Raw genomic sequence first — 17,570 nt, 5'->3', positions numbered from 1 at the left:
CAAAGAATGAGCTGGAGAGTTCTCCAGGTGGCTACAATCTCTCTTTGGGGATCCTTCTGGAAATGGGAAATTTGGAGTTGGCTAATGTCCCTGTCATCACCAAATTGATGCTGTTTGTGATTGCTCCATGTATTATCAATTGTCTGACCCATTTTGTCTCTGCCCAGGTCAACAAGCTACAACATGCAGTGTCAGTTCAACAAGGATATATAAAACTACAGTCGACCACAGAAAATAACACTCATCCTTAGATGGACACTGCTATGAGGACTCTGAGGCCTTAGACCAGCAAGAGGGGGAAGTCCAACGCCCCTCGCTGTCCCAGTTCAGCATGAAGTAGCCAGAAAGACCTCGACACCCCTATTCCCAAAGAATTGGGCCTCCCATCTCTTGAGGGGAGAATGTTAGGTAGTTAGAATAGGAAAAAGGAGTTCAGAATGGTGGTGGCTGAAAGGAAGGGAAGGGAAGAGCCCACAAAAATAGAACAAAGGAAGGTCCAAGGACTGGAGTGGGGATCTCAGGTAAAACAAACAGTACTCCTGGCTAGCCCAATTTACATAGGGAAGGCCCAGGAGGAGGAGAAAAAACATATTAAAAGAGGAGACTAAATTGGGCTGCGGGCCTCTCTTCTCTTTGCATCTTTGGGTAGGCATGCCCTTATGCCTTGAGGATGCATTTTCCTTTACTTTCTAAATAAAATTGAGCTGTAACACTCGTTCATCGGAGAGCTGTAACACTGGTCTGTTGCTTCAGATTTTTGTTGTGATGAGACAGCACCAAGGAAATTACATTATCCCCCAGCAATATCAACCCTGATCTTTGACTTGAATGAGAGAGGATTTACTGCAATGGTTCAAGAACTGAATTTGGAGTCTGTGTGCTCCCACAGCTTAGCCTACCAGAGGATTCTCTATATCTGCTTACCCCATGTCTCTCTCCCTTATATGTCCCTGCAGAATCACAGGTATTTTCTTAACAGATGAGGGAATATAGACTAGGAGAGACGGAGAGGCCAAGGTTACATAGTAAATGGTATGACTAGTTATTCAATCTGTGTTTCATTCTCCTGACTGAGTATGTAACCCCTAACAAAGATGAAAAATCATGATTATCTTAAGAACTTGAAGTTTTAGGAAAGATGTGAAGAAGAAAATTGTCTTCCCCTTTCCTAGGCAGAAGATCAACCTGAGGCAACATTTTGAAAAAGATATTTGCCTTGTGCTCTCCCTCCCCAATTCCTTCTGTGCCTTCTGTCTCAGTCTTTGTCTCCGTTTCCCCACATCACTGCCATTGTGTTGCCTCCTGAGCCCAAGCCGCCGTATTCTAACATGATAGGTTTCTGACTCTCCAGTCAAAACCCTCATTTCCCATGCAGCCAAAACGAGCTTCCTGCCAGGAAGAAAACGACTGGAAGGAAGAAATCTGCTGGGGAAGGAAAGGACACAGTTCTGAAGGGCTTGCTTTTTGAGATAGTTGTTAACATGTGCGCTTTCATGTTTACTTGCGGAATTGAAAACAGCTCCCTTAAGGTCCAGTGACAGTCTTCAAGCACTGAGGGAACAGCTGGTGAGTGGGACTGAGGCTCCTGTAAAGGGTGGCCGAGGCGCTGTCCACAGACAGGACACCTGCCCCATGTCTCCCTCTGCGCTCTCATGTGACCACAGGGCTTTAAAAGTTCCCAGTATTTTGGAAGAGGGTCTGTGGGAGGCCTGGCAGTGGGTCTGGAACCCATCCCTATTCACAGAGGTTTGGTCTGTCTGTCAAGAACTTGGGTGCCCGAACTGCATTTGAATGTCCCCAGTATATCAGAGCAAACGTTGAAAATTCCTAATTAACATAATGGCGCTATTGGAAATTTAGCACAAGGCATTTTCAAATGTAACTGCTTCTTGCTCATTTGCACATATAACTTACTCGAGTCAATCTTATTGACTTCTTCTGAACTCTATCCACAGAACCTGAGGGCAGAATTAGAGGGATTTATGCATGGCACAGACAGACTTATTTTTTGAGCTTGCTTTGTGTGCATCGATAGTTTTCTAAGGTTATGTCAACCTAATGCCAGAAACAAGCAAGCAGTTAGGAAGCAGATTCAGGCAGAAAACAGGGAAAAACAATGTAGTCTATTTTTTTTTTTCCTCAGTAGACAGTTGCACTTGATTAAAACTATCAGTCAGATTTTTGTGATACCTGTGACATGCCTGAAAAACTGAAATGCACACAGAAGTTTCCCGAATTAAATAAGATTATTTATTTTTCTGTATCTTTCTAAGACATTGTCTTGAGATATAGGGAGAGGTGACAAGCATTCTGGGTTGTCCCCTTTCATTACTCAGCATCTCTCAGGGGCTGGCATGCTCTTTTTGGCTTACTTTATATATAGCGTGGTCAGGTAATCTGCAAGCTCTTGTCACTTTTTCACAGTCAATAAATGTTTAAGTGGATAGTGATGTTTTGTATGTGTCAACTTGTCCCAATTCAGCTCATTTCAGTTGTTCAGTCATGTCCGACTCTTTGCGACCCCATGGACTGCAACACACCAGGCTTTCCTGTCCATCACCAACTCCGGGAGTTTACTGAAACTCATGTCCATCTAGTTGGTGATGTCATCCAACCATCTCAACCTCTGTTGTCCCCTTCTCCTCCCACCGTCAATCTTTCCCAGCATCAAGGTCTTTTCAAATGAGTCAGTTCTTAGCATTAGGTGGCCAAAGTATTGGAGTTTCAGCTTCAGCATCAGTCCTTCCAATGAACACCCAGGACTGATCTCCTTTAGGATGGACTGGTTGGATTTCCTTGCAGTCCAAGGGACTCTCAAGAGTCTTCTCCAACACCACTGTTCAGAAGCATTAATTATTTGGTGCTCAGCTTTCTTTCTAGTCCAACTCTCACATCCATACATGACTACCGGAAAAACCATAGCCTTGACTAGACAGATCTTTGTTGGCAAAGTAATGTCTTTGCTTTTTAATATGCTGTCTAGGTTGGTCATAGCTTTTCTTCCAGAGAGCAAGTGTCTTTTAATTTCATGGCTGCAGTCACCATCTGCAGTCATTTCGGAGCCCAAGAAAATAAAGTCTCTCACTGTTTCCATTGTTTTCCCATCTATTTGCCATGAAGTAATGGGACTGGATGCCATGATCTTAGCTTTCTGAATGTTGAGTTTTAAGCCAACTTTTTCACGTTCTTCTTTCACTTTCATCAAGAGGCTCTTTAGGTCTTCTTCACTTTCTGCCATAAGGGTGGTGTCATCTGCCATAAAGGTGACAGATTTTGCCATAAGGGTGGTGTCCCAGAGAGGGTTACAATACATTTTCCTCACAAAAACTGTTACTTTGAGTTTATAACATTTCATGTCTTAGTGCCAGGAGTAAGTTGCTGCTGGAACTAAAAGCAGAAGACCAGCAACTGTCCTTAAATGAAGGGGTCGGGGGTTCTTGCCATCCGTGGGTATGTCAGTAGCACTAGCACAGGTAGGTCCTCAGTAGTGATCTGACAGTCATAGCTTCTTAGGAATAAAAACCTTCATCTCTGATAGAAGGTTTTTCCGAGAACAGTTGTGGGTTTATATGAATCATGTCTCTATGAAGCACTAATGGCTATCTTTTTCTGTGGTGGTTAAACAAAGTGGTGAAAATTCCCAATTGTTGAATGTTTCCTAAGTAGCCGTCCCTGTGCCAGGCATTTTATATACATTTTCTAGTTTGGTTTTCAACACGGACCAACTATGGTAAACACCATTTTACAGCCAAGACAGCTGAGGTTTGGAAAGGGTTAATCACACTGCTCAAGTGATTTTACCAAAACAGTAGTTCCTATTTATGCCCTTGGGATTCTCTAGGCAAGAATACTGGAGTGGGTTGCCATTCCCTTCTCCCTTAGAAAATATTATGGTCTGCCAAATAGAGGAATCTAATCTTCTGCTTAAAAATGCAGTGGCTCATAACTTTTATTCTAAATTTATTTGGGAACTAAGTGAAGAATATGCTATTTTGACCTAATAATAGCAGAAAACTATGGGACTGGTTGTAGTTTGAAGCTAGTTCTCAGATGTTCTCAATTCGCCATATTCACACTTATTTTCAGCATTTGAAACTGTATAAGGAATTAATGGAGAGCTTCCTTGGTGGCTCAGTGGTAAAGGACTCACTTGCCAATGGAGGAGATACAAGAGAGTTGGGTTTAATTCCTGGGTTGGGAAGATCCCCTGGAGAAGGAAATGGCAATCCACTCCTGTAGTCTTTCCTGGAGAATTCCATGGACAGAGGAGCCTGGAGGGCTACAATCCATAGGGTTGCAAAGAGCTGGGCATGACTTAGCAACTGAGCATGCACGTGGACTTAATGGAATATTCAGTTCATATGGGCCTACTGCTTTGTCTACTTTGTCACAGCAATGTGGCATGTGGCTATTCATTATTTAAGATGACTTTTTCTGTGACTGCATGATACACTGGTTAGAACATTTTCATGACTCATTTCTTCCTATTTGAAGACCTCAGAAGACCTTCTCCACTTACCCACTTGCCCACTCATGCCCGCCCCAGCCCTCAGTGAGAGAGCTGAGGACTTGGCGTGGTTCATCTTATCTAGTGGAGAAAACAAACATCCTGAGCGTGTGCCCGGTGAGCTGGTTAGTGGCCTTGTAGTGGTAAGGAAGAGGCAGTGGCCTAATTAATTGCACAAGGTATACCGAGAGCTGGAAGGAGACATAGCTCGGAAATGGGAGGGGACACTGGACTCTAGGGGAGGGGGCTTTGAAGAGGAGGCCTTGGCAAGGAATGTTTGACACCATGATGATGTCATCCAGGTTGTCTCTCTCTGGAAGAATGTAAAAGGAAGAGACAAGAAGAGAAAAAGTCCTGCTGGAAATTCCCAGGCAGTCTGGTGCTTAGCACTCCATGCTTTCACTGTCCGGATCTGGTTTGATCCCTGGTTGGGGAACTAAGATCTTGTGTGCTTTGCAGTGCACCTCCACTACCCTTCAAAAAACAACACTAAAAACAGAGTCCTGTTGCTTAGAGAAGACTCAGGTTCTCAGACAACCCTTATATATATGTTTACAGAAATATTTTTTTTTCCCCTAAGCTGAAGCTAAGCCTGATTCTTGATTCAAATCACTTGGCTCATATAAAAATCTTAGGGTTTTAAATGAGATCTAAAGTTTTCAATTGGAAACCAAAAACATTCCCCCAATACAAAGTAAGTGAAGATTAAAAAAAAATATATAAGAGCACTACTTACAAGGAAGTGTTAACAATATACTATTATGGGGACTCAGTATTTTTCTAGGTGAAAAATACTTTCATTTAAAAAACAAAAGATTTTATTTATGGATCTCTTTCCTTAAGTGTATTGTTGCTTGGCTTGCACCTGTAGGATTGGCCAAACCTGGTCTGAGAGCTGCCTATGGGGCAATTTTGGATTCCAAAGTTCCCAGGCTGATAGAATAGGAATGGAAAGTCTTTAAGTGGCATTTTAGTGAAGTATACCATATAAGTTGTGTAGACACTGTTGTGTAGACACTGCAAGAAGATCTGACTGATTCATTCTAAAGGAAATCAGTCCTGAATATTCATTGGAAGGACTGATGCTGAAGCTGAAACTCCAAAACTTTGGCCACCTGATGTAAAGAACTGACTCATTGGAAAAGACCCCGATGCTGGGAAAGATTGACAGTGGGAGGAGAAGGGGATGATAGAAGATGAGATGGTTGGATGGTATCACTGACTCTTGGACATGAGTTTGAGTAAACTCTGGGAGTTGGTGATGGGCAGGGAAGCCTGGCATGCTGCAGTCCAGGGGCTCGCAATGAGTCGAACATGATTGAGTGACTGAATTGACTGACTGACTGAGACACTGTTTTAAATTTTTCATCCATTTGCCTATTTATCTGTCACTTATTTGTAGAAGGCTACTCAGGTTCAAGTAGTGGGCTGGGTGCTGAGTGTACAGAGTGAACCCAATAGGTAAGCATTCAGCCTCACAAAGCTCCCTGTCTAGAGGGGCACAGAGTCAGGTGAACCAAAAATCATGGTAGAATGAGATAAGTACTAGGGGAGAAGAAGTGTTGGGTGTTATGGAAACAGAGGTGAGGGACATCAACCCAGACAATTGGGAAAGGAGTACGTCAAAGCTGCATATTGTCACCATGCTTATTTAACTTATATGCAGAGTACATCATGCAAAATGCCAGGCTGGATGAAGCACAAGCTGGAATCAAGATTTCCAGGAGAAATATCAACAACCTCAGATATGCAGATGACATTACCCTTATGGCAGAAAGTGAAGAGGATCTAAAGAGCCTCTTGATAAAGGTGAAAGAGGAGAGTGAAAGAGCTGGCTTAAAAAATTCAACACTCAAAAAACTAAGATCATGGCATCTGGTCCCATCACTTCATGGCAAATAGATGGGGAAACAATGGAAACAGTGAGAGGCTTTATTTTCTTGGTCTCCAAAATCACTGCAGATGCTGACTGCAGCCATGAAATTAAAAGACACTTGCTCCTTGGAAGAAAAGCTGTAACAAACCTAGACAGCATATTAAAAAGTAGAGACATCACTTTCCCAACAAAGGTCCATCTAGTCAAAGCTATGGTTTTTCCAGTAGTCATGTATGGACGTGAGAGTTGGACCATAAAAAAGGCTGAGTGTTGAAGAACTGATGCTTGTGAACTGTGGAACTGGAAAAGACTCGAGTGTCCCTTGGACTGCAAGGAGATCAAACCTGTCCATCCTAAAGGAAATCAATCCTGAATAATCATTGGAAGGACTGATGCTGGAGCTGGAACTCCAATACTTTGGCCACCCGAGGCAAAGAGCTGACTCATTGGAAAAGACCCTGATGATGGGAAAGATTGAAGGCAGGAGGAGAGGGGGACAACAGAGGACGAGATGGTTGGATGGCATCACTGACTCAATGGACGCGAGTTTGAGCAAGCTCTGGGAGATGGTAGTGAAAGATAGGGAAGCCCAGCATGCTGTAGTCCATGGGGTTGCAGAGTCAGATGTGACTGAGTGACTGAACAACAAGAGTTTTCCTACAGGAAGTGATGTCTAAGCTAAAATGTGAAGGAAAAAACCAATTAATGAGTAAAAGAGTGAAGGTGGTGGGTGTGGAAAGGGGTCAGGGCAGACCAAGAACCTGAGTAAAGGGTGGGGGTTGGGGTTCGGGGGGTGGAGGTGGGAAAGATCTCTGCATGTTTGAGTAACTGGAGGAAATTTGGTAACTGGGTAAACACTGCTCTGCTGATAAGACTGGCAAATGGAAAAAAAGAAGCAAAGACTGGCATCACAGAAGGGTCTAAAGCAAAAGTGAATAAGGTCGGGGGGAATGGATTGAAGAGAGAGGTTCAGAACAGAAACCATGCACTGGGATTATGTTCTGGGATGTGCTTCTCAGACTTTCACATGCACAGAAATTGCCTGGGGATCTTGTCAGAAGGCAGACTTGGAATCAGCATTTCTAAAGAGATCCCCAGTGATGTCATAGCTGCTGGTCCCAGGATCACAGCTTTAGGTTCAAAGGATCAAGAAAGCCTGGAAGTGTTCTTTTTACATGATGGCTGGTAATTGTGTGGGACAGGCTGGTGGCTTAATATGGTTCTACTTATTTAGGTGGTCATAGAGAGTCCTGTTACTAGGTACTGCTGAAACAATAACCTAGACTCTTCACTTTCATGAATTCTACTTACATATTTTTTCCTTCCTGTAACTGAATGGCAACAAGGGAAGGCCATTTTGCGGTCAAAGTCTCAGACTGGCTCTGACCACAGCCTGATCAGTAGGTCACCAAAAAGACACTGAGAAATGTGCTCACCTACACGTCGGCAGAGGTTCTTAAGCTGTTCTATAGAACACTGGGGTTCTATACAGAGCACAGTGTTTCCCAAAACTCGAGTAGTAATGGCGATCTTTTCACTAGTAAGGGGGGAAGATAAACGCTAATGGGAAATTTTTCTTAATTTAAAGTTTTTCTTCCATGCCTTCCCCTTAGTTCTTTAGTGCCAGCAGCTATTTGGATGCTAATGAGTGCTGGTGGGCAACCAAATGAGCAACAAACATTAGCAGCAAAGCTGGGCCACAGTTGGGGCTGTTGTCTTTATGGTTATGTAAACTCATGGATGAGGTTTTATGTTATATCCATATACTGTGATCACATTTTCCTGGTTAAAATCCTTCTGAGTTCATGGGATAGGACACATCAGGGTTACAGAGTCTCTTCAAAGTGCAATAGAAATGGATAAATTGGCAAATCATGTCCTCTGACACTGCTGGGCTCTTTCAACCTGCCCGGGTGACTCCGGGCCTCCCTTCTGTCCAGCTCAGCACAGCAACTCTGCATGAGCCTCCACAACCCAGTAGCCTACAGTTCCTGGTGGTTACAGTGGTTTCAGGAAGGCTGCCAGGGCTCAATTGGGCTTGGTATTTCCCTGCCTTCTAGCAATTCTTGGCTCTTATTTAGTTTTAAATTAAATAAAAATTGCAGCACACGGATTTGAATTAAAACAAGAGGCCTGATCTTTGTAATATGCACCATATCAATAGGAAAGCTAATTTGTGCAAAGCACATCTCCTCCTTTAATTTAAACCACAGAGGTCTGCCTCTCCGGTTTCAAGGGAACTGAGTGCTGGGCGGGGCCGCCCACTCCAAGCATTAACTGGGGCTGTGCTGAGCGTGACAGGAACAGTTTCGGGGAGGGGGGCAGGATGCTGAGCAGGCCTCTTAAGCCCTTTGTGCTGGGTGTCACATGATACAACAGAGCAGCGACGGACTCCTGGCCTTGAATTTAAAGAAGGTCTTAAAATGTCTCAGGGTAGACTTCCCCAGTCGACTCTGAGCTGCAACCTAGCTACCAAAAAAAACCCAGAATTTGCATTATTAAAAGCTTCTCAAGACTGAGGAAGCAAAGAGACCACACTCCTCCTGACCTTGAGACCAGTCCTCATTTTCAGGTTCCAAGGCTGCGCGTGTGTGGACTCCGAGTCTATACAAGACAAACTGGGTAGGGACTGGGCTTCCCAGGTGGCTCCGTGGTAAAGAATCTGCCTGCCAGTGCAGGAGACTTGAGAGACACGAGTTCAATCCCTGGGTCGGGAAGATCCCCTGGAGGAGGAAATGGCAACCCACTCCAGTATTCTTGCCTGGAGAATCCCATGGACAGAGGAGCCTGGTGGGCTACAGCCCACAGCGTCGCCAAGAACTGGACACGACTTAGCACAGGGCCTGTGCTAGGTGAGAAATTCAGCCTGGGCGCTGCCAGTGGCTTTGCTCACTTTAACTGGCTCTAGAAGCCAAAGGTGGAGGATTGAGGGGAGAGGGCAGAGGGTGGTGGAGTGGCAGTACGGTCATCATCCGGAACAATGTGAGGTGTCCCCAAAAACACTGCTGAACCCCCACCAGCTACGAAGCTCCATGCCTTACTTCAGCGCTCACTGCAGGCCTTGCGTGCTCCCCACCAGGAGGTAAGCAATGAGCCCGCGATCCCTCTGTAAACTCTCATCTTCAGGTGTCTCCAGAATGGAGATAGGAGCTGATTCAGGTTTATGGGGCCTGAAACTTGTACATTTGGGATCCTCTTTAAGAAAAATGAGACAGAAATATCTTTAACAGATTTTATGTACCATCAGAACACACTGATAGGGTCCATCCCAGGGTCTTGGAACAGGGACCTGAGGAGCTTCAAACTGAAGCTTCTTTAACTTTACAAGTGAATCCACTTCTACTTCTAAAGCATCACCAGCCCTCTTCCCGCCCAGTGCCAAAAAGTCATGTACAAGGGGAGAGTAAAGACGATGGAGGAAAAGGCTTTGTCACATAGTAGGTGTCATTGACTAAGACAGAAATTCTGGCTCTTATTTGATTGGCCTTTGAACCATCTGTGCTGCAAGGGCTTAGTGAACCTTGGCCCAAAGTCAAGTTCTCTCTCTGAAACTGCAAGCCGCCTTAAGGGCAGGGTGCGCAGCTGGGTCTCCATTCATTGGAACACTTACCTTAGGGAGCCTGTAAGGAAACATCTGTGGAATGCGTGGCTGGGTGATGACAGAGGGACTGTGTAAGTAAATTCACACTCCCTGGGTTGGGGAGATCCCCTGGAGAAGGAAATGGCAACCCACTCCAGTATTCTTGCCTGGAGAATCCCATGGATGGAGGAACCTGGTAGACGACGGTCCACGGGGTTGCAAACAGTCGGACACAACTGAGTGACTTCACTTTCACTTTTACCCATTTTAGATAGAGCATCATTGTCATTTACTTTCTTCTAAGGACTCTGAAAAATGTTTTGAGCTGTGTAAAGAGAAGCTCCATCTTCATGTCTCAGTGAGGCAAGGACAACTAGCTCCCACCCGCGAGCTTCAAAGTTTCCTTCTCACTGGATGATCAAAACCCCTCTGGACATAATTAAGAACATTAAACTACATTATAATGCAAATATCCTTTTAGGGGGTCAGTCGTTTTTTCTGATTTCAGCAGTTGTGGTGTCCACATACCCAGAAAAACTAGACTGTGTGTTATTTGATCTGCTTTTTAACCTCCTCCTCTGGCTTACATTACCTTAAGTTTACTTTTTAAATTCTTTATTTCCCGGCAAATACATTGAAAACTTTAGGTCCTGAGTGAGGTGTGGAATATGAGGTATGGAATATCAGGATTCATGCAGAAAATCAAAGCCTAGTCTGGAGCATTCTCTTTTGAAGAAAACTATTACCCTCCACATGGTGAACTCCCTTGACCCTTCCTACATTCTGATGGGGATCAGTGGGTGCAATATAGAACTGAGACTATGACTGGGGGAAGGGTGTCGCCACATGTGCGGCTTACTGTGAACTGGATGCTGGAGTTTGCCTGGGCTAGGAAGGGCACAGCTTTGATTTAACTTCTGTTCTCATGACCTTGAGGGTAAATCTGAAGTCCTGTCAAGGCAGATGTGAAGGGTATAAACTCAAAGTCCAGAGGCCCAGGTTTAAGTCTCGATTTCATCTCTTAACTAGTTGCCAGGTTGTGAGCAAGATACTCCAAAGTTCTCCATGTCTTTCTTTCCTTCTCTTTTTTAATCCACAGAAAGAGACCAATAATGCCTAGCCTATCTTTCCCTGGAGATGAGTCTCAAAACATTACCCACAAAAGGTCTTGGAAAGGTACAGAGTGATTTTAGAGTTGACCATCTATGATTCAATTACATAACCATGTAACATAGCAATTTCCTCATTTTAAAGCTAAGAAGACAGCTTTTTAGTGGAAAAGTCAGTGTTCTTAATAATAGGAACTGGCGGATGGGTATTCCCCTAATTAAACTATTAATGCCAATCCCATCAATGTGATGGAGTTATAGTTTTCCTTCTAGAGGATGAAGGTGTTTTAGAATAAGGCCAGGGTGTAAATGTTTTAGGTTTTGTAAATCATATAGTTTCTACTGCAACATTCAATTCTGCCCTTGTAGCATAAAGATGGGGCTTCCCTGGTGGTGCTAGTGGTAAAGGACCTGCCTGCCAATGCAGGAGACATAAAAGATGTGGGTTGGATCTCTGTGTCAGGAAGATTCCCTGGAGGAGGGCATGGCAACCCACTCCAGTATTCTTGCCTGGAGAGTCCTATGGACAGAGGAGTCCGGTGGACTACAGCCCATGGGGTCGCAGAGTCCAATACGCCTGAAGCGACTTTGCACAGAATACACAGCATAAAGGCAGCACAGGCAGTGTTAAAAAGAGAAGTAGAGCTATGTTCCAGCTTCACTTACAAAATTCACGTGGGCTAGATTTGGTTCAAAGGCCCTAGTTCGCTGACTCCCCACTTTAGAATATCATAAAGGTATCACCAAGTTCTGGGCTTCCTCACATCCCCTGGCTGTACATATCATACTGCTGGCCTCAGATTTTAATGCAGCTCCAATTTGACAGCTAAGCAAACACAGAAGATGCCAAATCCAGAAAACCAGCAAGCCACGAGGTTATTCGGGCAGACGTTTCACATCCCAAGATAGCTATTTAAACCTTGCACTTTTCTCAAAATCTTCTTTGTAAAATAAAGCATTGTTTAAAATATAATATTCCAGTTTTAAAAATAAACCACAATTCTCCAGAGTGAAGCTACTGATATTTTGATGGAAAAGAAGGAACAGTGCTTCCCAACTCTTCAAAACGCTTTACAAAAATGCACCTCAGTGCCAACTTCTTTATGTGATCCAATCTGTGTTTTGCTGTCCCATTATAAGAGTTAATCATTACCAAAGTTCACCACTGCTTTAAATTAAAGATCACCTATTGGTACAACTTACATTATGACTCTCTCTCTCGGGCAGGCCACACCAGCTTTTCTGGAAATGTAGGGAAGCACTGTCAGAGGCCTACAGGAGGACATTTTAAAACTCTGGATCTCCATTTGCCTGCACTTGATTAAATGACTCATTGTCAACCTGGGAGCTGCTACCCTTTACTGTGTGGAACAGGCTAGGAGGGAAGTGAAGGTGAAACAAGCCTTTTATTCCTAGTTGTTGTTGTTCAGTCACTAAGTTGTGTCCAACTCTTTGTAACCCCATGGACCGTCTCCTGAATTGCAAGCAGATTTCTTTACTGCCGAGCCACTGGAGAAGTCCTTATTCCTGCTTCTAAAAATGTGGATTTGTTGGGGTTTGAGGTGAAGTTTCCCAGACCTTGGCTTAGGAATAATTTCATCCTCAGCCAAGTTACTTAACCTTTTTGAGATTCTGAACCTCATTTTTTTCCATCTAGAAAATGGATTAATATCTGCTTCATAGGATTAATTTGGGCTTCCCTTGTGGTTCAGCTGGTAAAGAATCTGCCTGCAATGCGGATGACCTGGGTTCAATCCCTGGGTTGAGAAAATGCCCTGGAGAAGGTAAAGGCTACCCACTCCAGTATTCTGGCCTGGAGAATTCCATGGACTGTATAGTCCACAAGGTTGCAAAGAGTCGGACACAACTGAGCGACTTTAACTTTCACTTCACTAGGATTGATTTATAATGAGAGGCAAATAGCAGATATTCAGTAAATGATAGTTTTTCTCACTTTTTCCATATCCTCCTGTATACCCCGAATTTTGTTTGCTCTATTGTGAAGCTTTGTTTTACTCTTATGTATCTTCCAGTGAACTGCCTCTGACTGTAATATAAGTATACAAGTACATAGAAGTCATGTAAGGGGAAAAGTCTCCAAATAAGAAAAGGCTGATGGTAGGAAAATTAATTGAACATAAAGAAACACAGTCGCCAGAGCAGTTCAGGGTCAGCAAATTCATTTTGTTTGTTTTCTTTGGGAAAAAGGGGTCTTCAGGTATGGTTTGATATTAGAGACTTTGTTGGTTTCATCCACCTGTGTGTAGGACGGCTCTTGGTATTTGGTGGAAATGCAATTAACACTTTTCTCAACTAATAACTGATCATACTTAGATGTGATTTACTTCTGTATTAACCATGAAAACTTCCTGGGGCTTTGCCTAGGGAAGCAGCAAGGCTTCTAAGGAGAAGGAGTCATAACATTGGACAGAAATGGCACCACTTACACATATTTATCTGTAAGTCTGCATTTTGTGAAACAATTATGTAAATTCCTCCAACTGAAAATTGATCTGAAATAGGTCAGAAAAGGGCTTCCTTGGTGGCTCAGTTAAGGAATCCGCCTGCAGTGAGAGGGAGCTGGGTTCAATCCCTGGGTTGGGAAGATTCCCTGGAGGAGGGCATGGCAACCCACTCCAGTATTCTTGCTTGGAGAATCCCCATGGACAGAGGAGCCTGGCGGGCTGTGGTCTATGTGGTCCCAAAGAGTCGGACACAACTGAGCGACTAAGCACAGGTCAGGGAAAAGTTCAGTGGCTATTCTAGGCCAGATTCTGGCCAGTTTCTGGAAGATATTGAAACTCATGGCCATCTTAACCGGATTCTCTTGAATTTCATTTTCTTTCTGGAAAGAAATGCCACTGTTGCACATAATGTATGGATAGTAGAATGAAAGTAGGTACAATGGGATAAAGAGAAGTTATGCTTCCCCAAGAAGTCTCTAAGTATAATACGTGTACATGGTTTTCCAAGTACAAGGAAAAAGTATGAGAGAAGAGTTGCATGAACACACAACAAAATTCACATACCTGAAAACATCATCATGTGCTGAAAGTTCCAGGGGACCTTGTGTTTCCTGCCTAGATTCAGGAGGAAGGAGAGGGGATATATGTTGCAGGCTCTGGCCACAAAAATTGCTACCTGTGGATAAGCGCAGGGAAACATTGAGGAAAATGTTGCTGCAATAAATGTGATAGTCCTTGGGCTTTAAATATTATGTCCTTAAGCTTCTCTATATTATGACCCAGAAAACAGGAATAAACATGTCGATACATGTATGTCCAAAGCGCTTCCAAAATTCATCTTTCAATGTCATTTTCTTTCCAGAAATAATAGAGGACTCTGTCTTCTTTGAACATATACTCGGTTTAAAATTGTTAACCCAATACCATTTCAATCACCGTAAATTTTCTCATCACATTTATGTGGCTGATAACTGACTCTACGCTCAATTCCGCTGCAAAATGTGAGGCAGAGACCGTTCCAAGGCTGTGCCATTATCCTCTCAAGCAGCACTTGAGAAAGGATAAATGTGCTTTGGCTCACGATAATCATCTTACTTTCCATCAGTTTATACTCTCTAAATCTAGCAAGCTTCACTTATTTTTTTTTCTTTTAGTGAATTTAATTTTGAGAGGAATTGCCTGTCTAAATGTATAAAACAACTTCTGCTTTAAGAGGTATTTCACTAAAATCCAAGCTATACAGGTTAAAAAATCTATGAAAATACTGGTGGTAGTCATCTCTCCCCTTTTGACATCTTGGACATCTTCCTTGACTGTCTATGCTAGTTTGTCCTCAAATGGGAGGAGTTATTTGGGAAAGAGGGAGCATCCTCCTAACATTTGGATGGAATTTGAAAATTCACTTCTCCGCTCAGTGAAAAGAGAACAAGAGGCCAGGGCTGGTGCCTCGCTGGACCAGGGCTTCCAGAGAGGAGTTGGCTCTCTTGGCTGTTAGGATCATCTACTTGTGGTCCCAGAGGGCATCTGTCCATTTTCCAACCAGGAACAAGGATAACAGCTGCTGACTATCCCTGGGAATATCCACAGTGGCTCAGTAGCTTTTCTGATAGACATCCATTCCCTCTGGGAATGCTTAGACCCCAGACCTAGAGCAAGAAAAGCCCCCTGCATTAAAAGTGAGGTCTAGACTTTACCTGTTCTTTTATGTACAGGAAAGAGGATGTCTTATTAAACTTACATGTGCACAATGCTTAAGATAGTGAAAGCACATCCATCATGGTAATTTGACTTGATCTTTACTCTGTCTATCCTTTTTACAAAGTCTCACTGGAAAAAAGATTTTACCATCTTGCAGTGAAAGTATTTCTAAAGTTCTAAGGCCTGGCTGTCTTCTGATACGTTCTAATGCAGATTAAACATAAAAAATGGATTGACATAATTTTTATGTAAATGATTCATAATTTTAGTTAAACATATTTTGAATATTCAAAAAATGTCTTTTTTTTTCAGCTTTTTCCCTTTATTTCCCTCAGCAATTTCCAAACTTTATGTCTTGAACCATAGACATTTAATAAAGGCCCTAATATTTCTTAGGATGCTTTTCTCCCCTAACTCAAATTACTCACATGCTTTGAATTTGAACTTTGCAGTAAATCTGAGGAAAATGAACAATTTAAAAGAATAATTCCTAAAGTTAAGTAGATTGTTTTCTTCTCTCATCACCTTGTGTTCTATATTTCAAAGGATACAAAGGCTCCAAGTATGAAAAGAGCATTGAAGATATGATTCTGGAATGTGAACAGCGCCAGGCCCATGTAACAGAAGATGACGTTCTCAGCCAAGAAGTTCATAAATTCAAACAACTGGAAACAAAATAGAGAACAAAAGCCATGAATTATGACTCAGCTTTGAGTCCATTTAATTTCATGTGGCTGTGTTTGGTGACTAGATGGTCCTCCTGTATCTGGGAAGGCCATCCTTAGGCTCAGCCTCTGGAGAGGCACAGGGGACCTGCCTATACTGGTCAGGCCAGCTGACTCCACCCTGGCTCTCTGCCCAGGGACAGATGCCACATCCATGTCAACATCTCAGCCTCCTTTCCAACTGCAAGGCTGCCAGTGATATCCCAGGGTGAGATTTACCAGCATGATCCTCAATGGCACAATTCCTACCAGAAACTTAGAAACTGTGGTAAGGATGAATTTCAACTATATTTCAACATTAGAATGATCAGTATATTTCAAACTTCATACAATGAGACTCATTAAATTGACTGATGTAGGTATATCCATTAAATGTCTACAATTTCTAGCTGATAAAAAGAAAATGATAAATCCCAGGGATCAGTTTATTCAGCAAGAACACAATAGATACATCAAATTCAGTCAGAGGGATAGAGTAATAACAAGTTATGCTGAGGGATGCTCCCAAGAGTTATTCTTAGACCATTAACTAAACAATTTAAGTTGAACATGAAAAACATTCTCCAACTTCCAGATTAGAAGTGAAAGGGAAATGTGTCCAGGGGCTACAGCAAAGGCAGATTTGGAAGAGACATTAGTTTATGTTCCAGACTTTTCATTGGGAAGTTTCTGAAACTTCCTTCTCGGACCTACATAAATCATCATGTGAGGTAAACGTCTCTGGAGGCATTTCTCTTGACTTTTTAAGGACTCATTATTTTTTCATGTAATGTATTTACAGCCCCACAAATAATGCCCAATACCTGTTCACTGACAGTTGACAGAAAGAAAGCAGAATCTTGTCAGACACATTATTTAAAACCAGTAATAGAAAGAATGGATTAAAAAGACATAGCTCTTTCGGTATAGGATGGTCTTTCTGCAGCGGTAGCGATCATCAATTATCCTCAGCATTCACTTTACGTTCTAGGCCAGCCCATCCAAACAAACACTGTAACCCAACTAGCCAGAGACAGTGTGAAAATATGAGGGAAAATACAGGAGATGGGGGCCACTTTTCTATTTCATTATGTCTTTACTTTTTCAAAAAGTGAGATTTGGCTGCTGCCTATGTGCCATAACATGTCAGGCTGCTATAACAAAATACTCTGGACTGGGTGACTTGAACAACAGAAATTCCTTTCTCATAGTTCTGGAGGCTGGGAATTCTAAGATCCAAGTGCCGGGAAATTTGGTTCTGATGAAGGCTCTCTTCCTGGCTTGCAAACAGCAACCTACTTGCTGTGTCCTCACATGGCAGAGAGAAAGGGAGAACTTCCTTCTACTGTTTCTCCTTCTGAAGGTACTAATCCCATTTATGAGCACTCCATCCTCATGACCTAATTACCTCCCAAAGGCCCACCTCCAAGTACCATTACACTGAGGATGAGGGCTTAAACAAATGAATTTATTGGGGGGAAGACAGGGGAAGACATTCAGTCCAGAGAGACCACCCAGTTTTTGACATTAACAATCACATTGCTGTTGTTAATCAGTTGTTAAGTTGTGTACAACTCTTTGTGATCCCAGGAACTGCAGCGCACCAGGCTTCCCTGTCCTTCACTATCTCC

The 17,570-nt window shown here is 43.0% G+C and overlaps 1 protein-coding gene across 1 annotated transcript in view; it reads right to left on the bottom strand.

Annotated features, from left to right (window-relative positions):
* The window catches only part of SLC9A9 (solute carrier family 9 member A9), a 647,359-nt gene that overhangs the window by 235,258 nt on the left and 394,531 nt on the right, over nucleotides 1-17,570 (bottom strand). Inside the window, exons 10-11 of the mRNA XM_043474178.1 lie at nucleotides 15,787-15,900; nucleotides 14,102-14,213 (exon numbers count right to left, since the gene is read on the bottom strand). Of these exons, the coding sequence (XP_043330113.1) occupies nucleotides 14,102-14,213; nucleotides 15,787-15,900 (226 nt within the window). The remainder of the gene's footprint in view (nucleotides 1-14,101; nucleotides 14,214-15,786; nucleotides 15,901-17,570) is intronic.

This window comes from Cervus canadensis, chromosome 7, assembly GCF_019320065.1.
Source record: "Cervus canadensis isolate Bull #8, Minnesota chromosome 7, ASM1932006v1, whole genome shotgun sequence".
Lineage (NCBI taxonomy): Eukaryota > Metazoa > Chordata > Mammalia > Artiodactyla > Cervidae > Cervus > Cervus canadensis.
The sequence above is the reverse complement of the archived record's forward strand: the minus strand, read 5'-3'. Positions and strand labels throughout refer to the sequence as shown.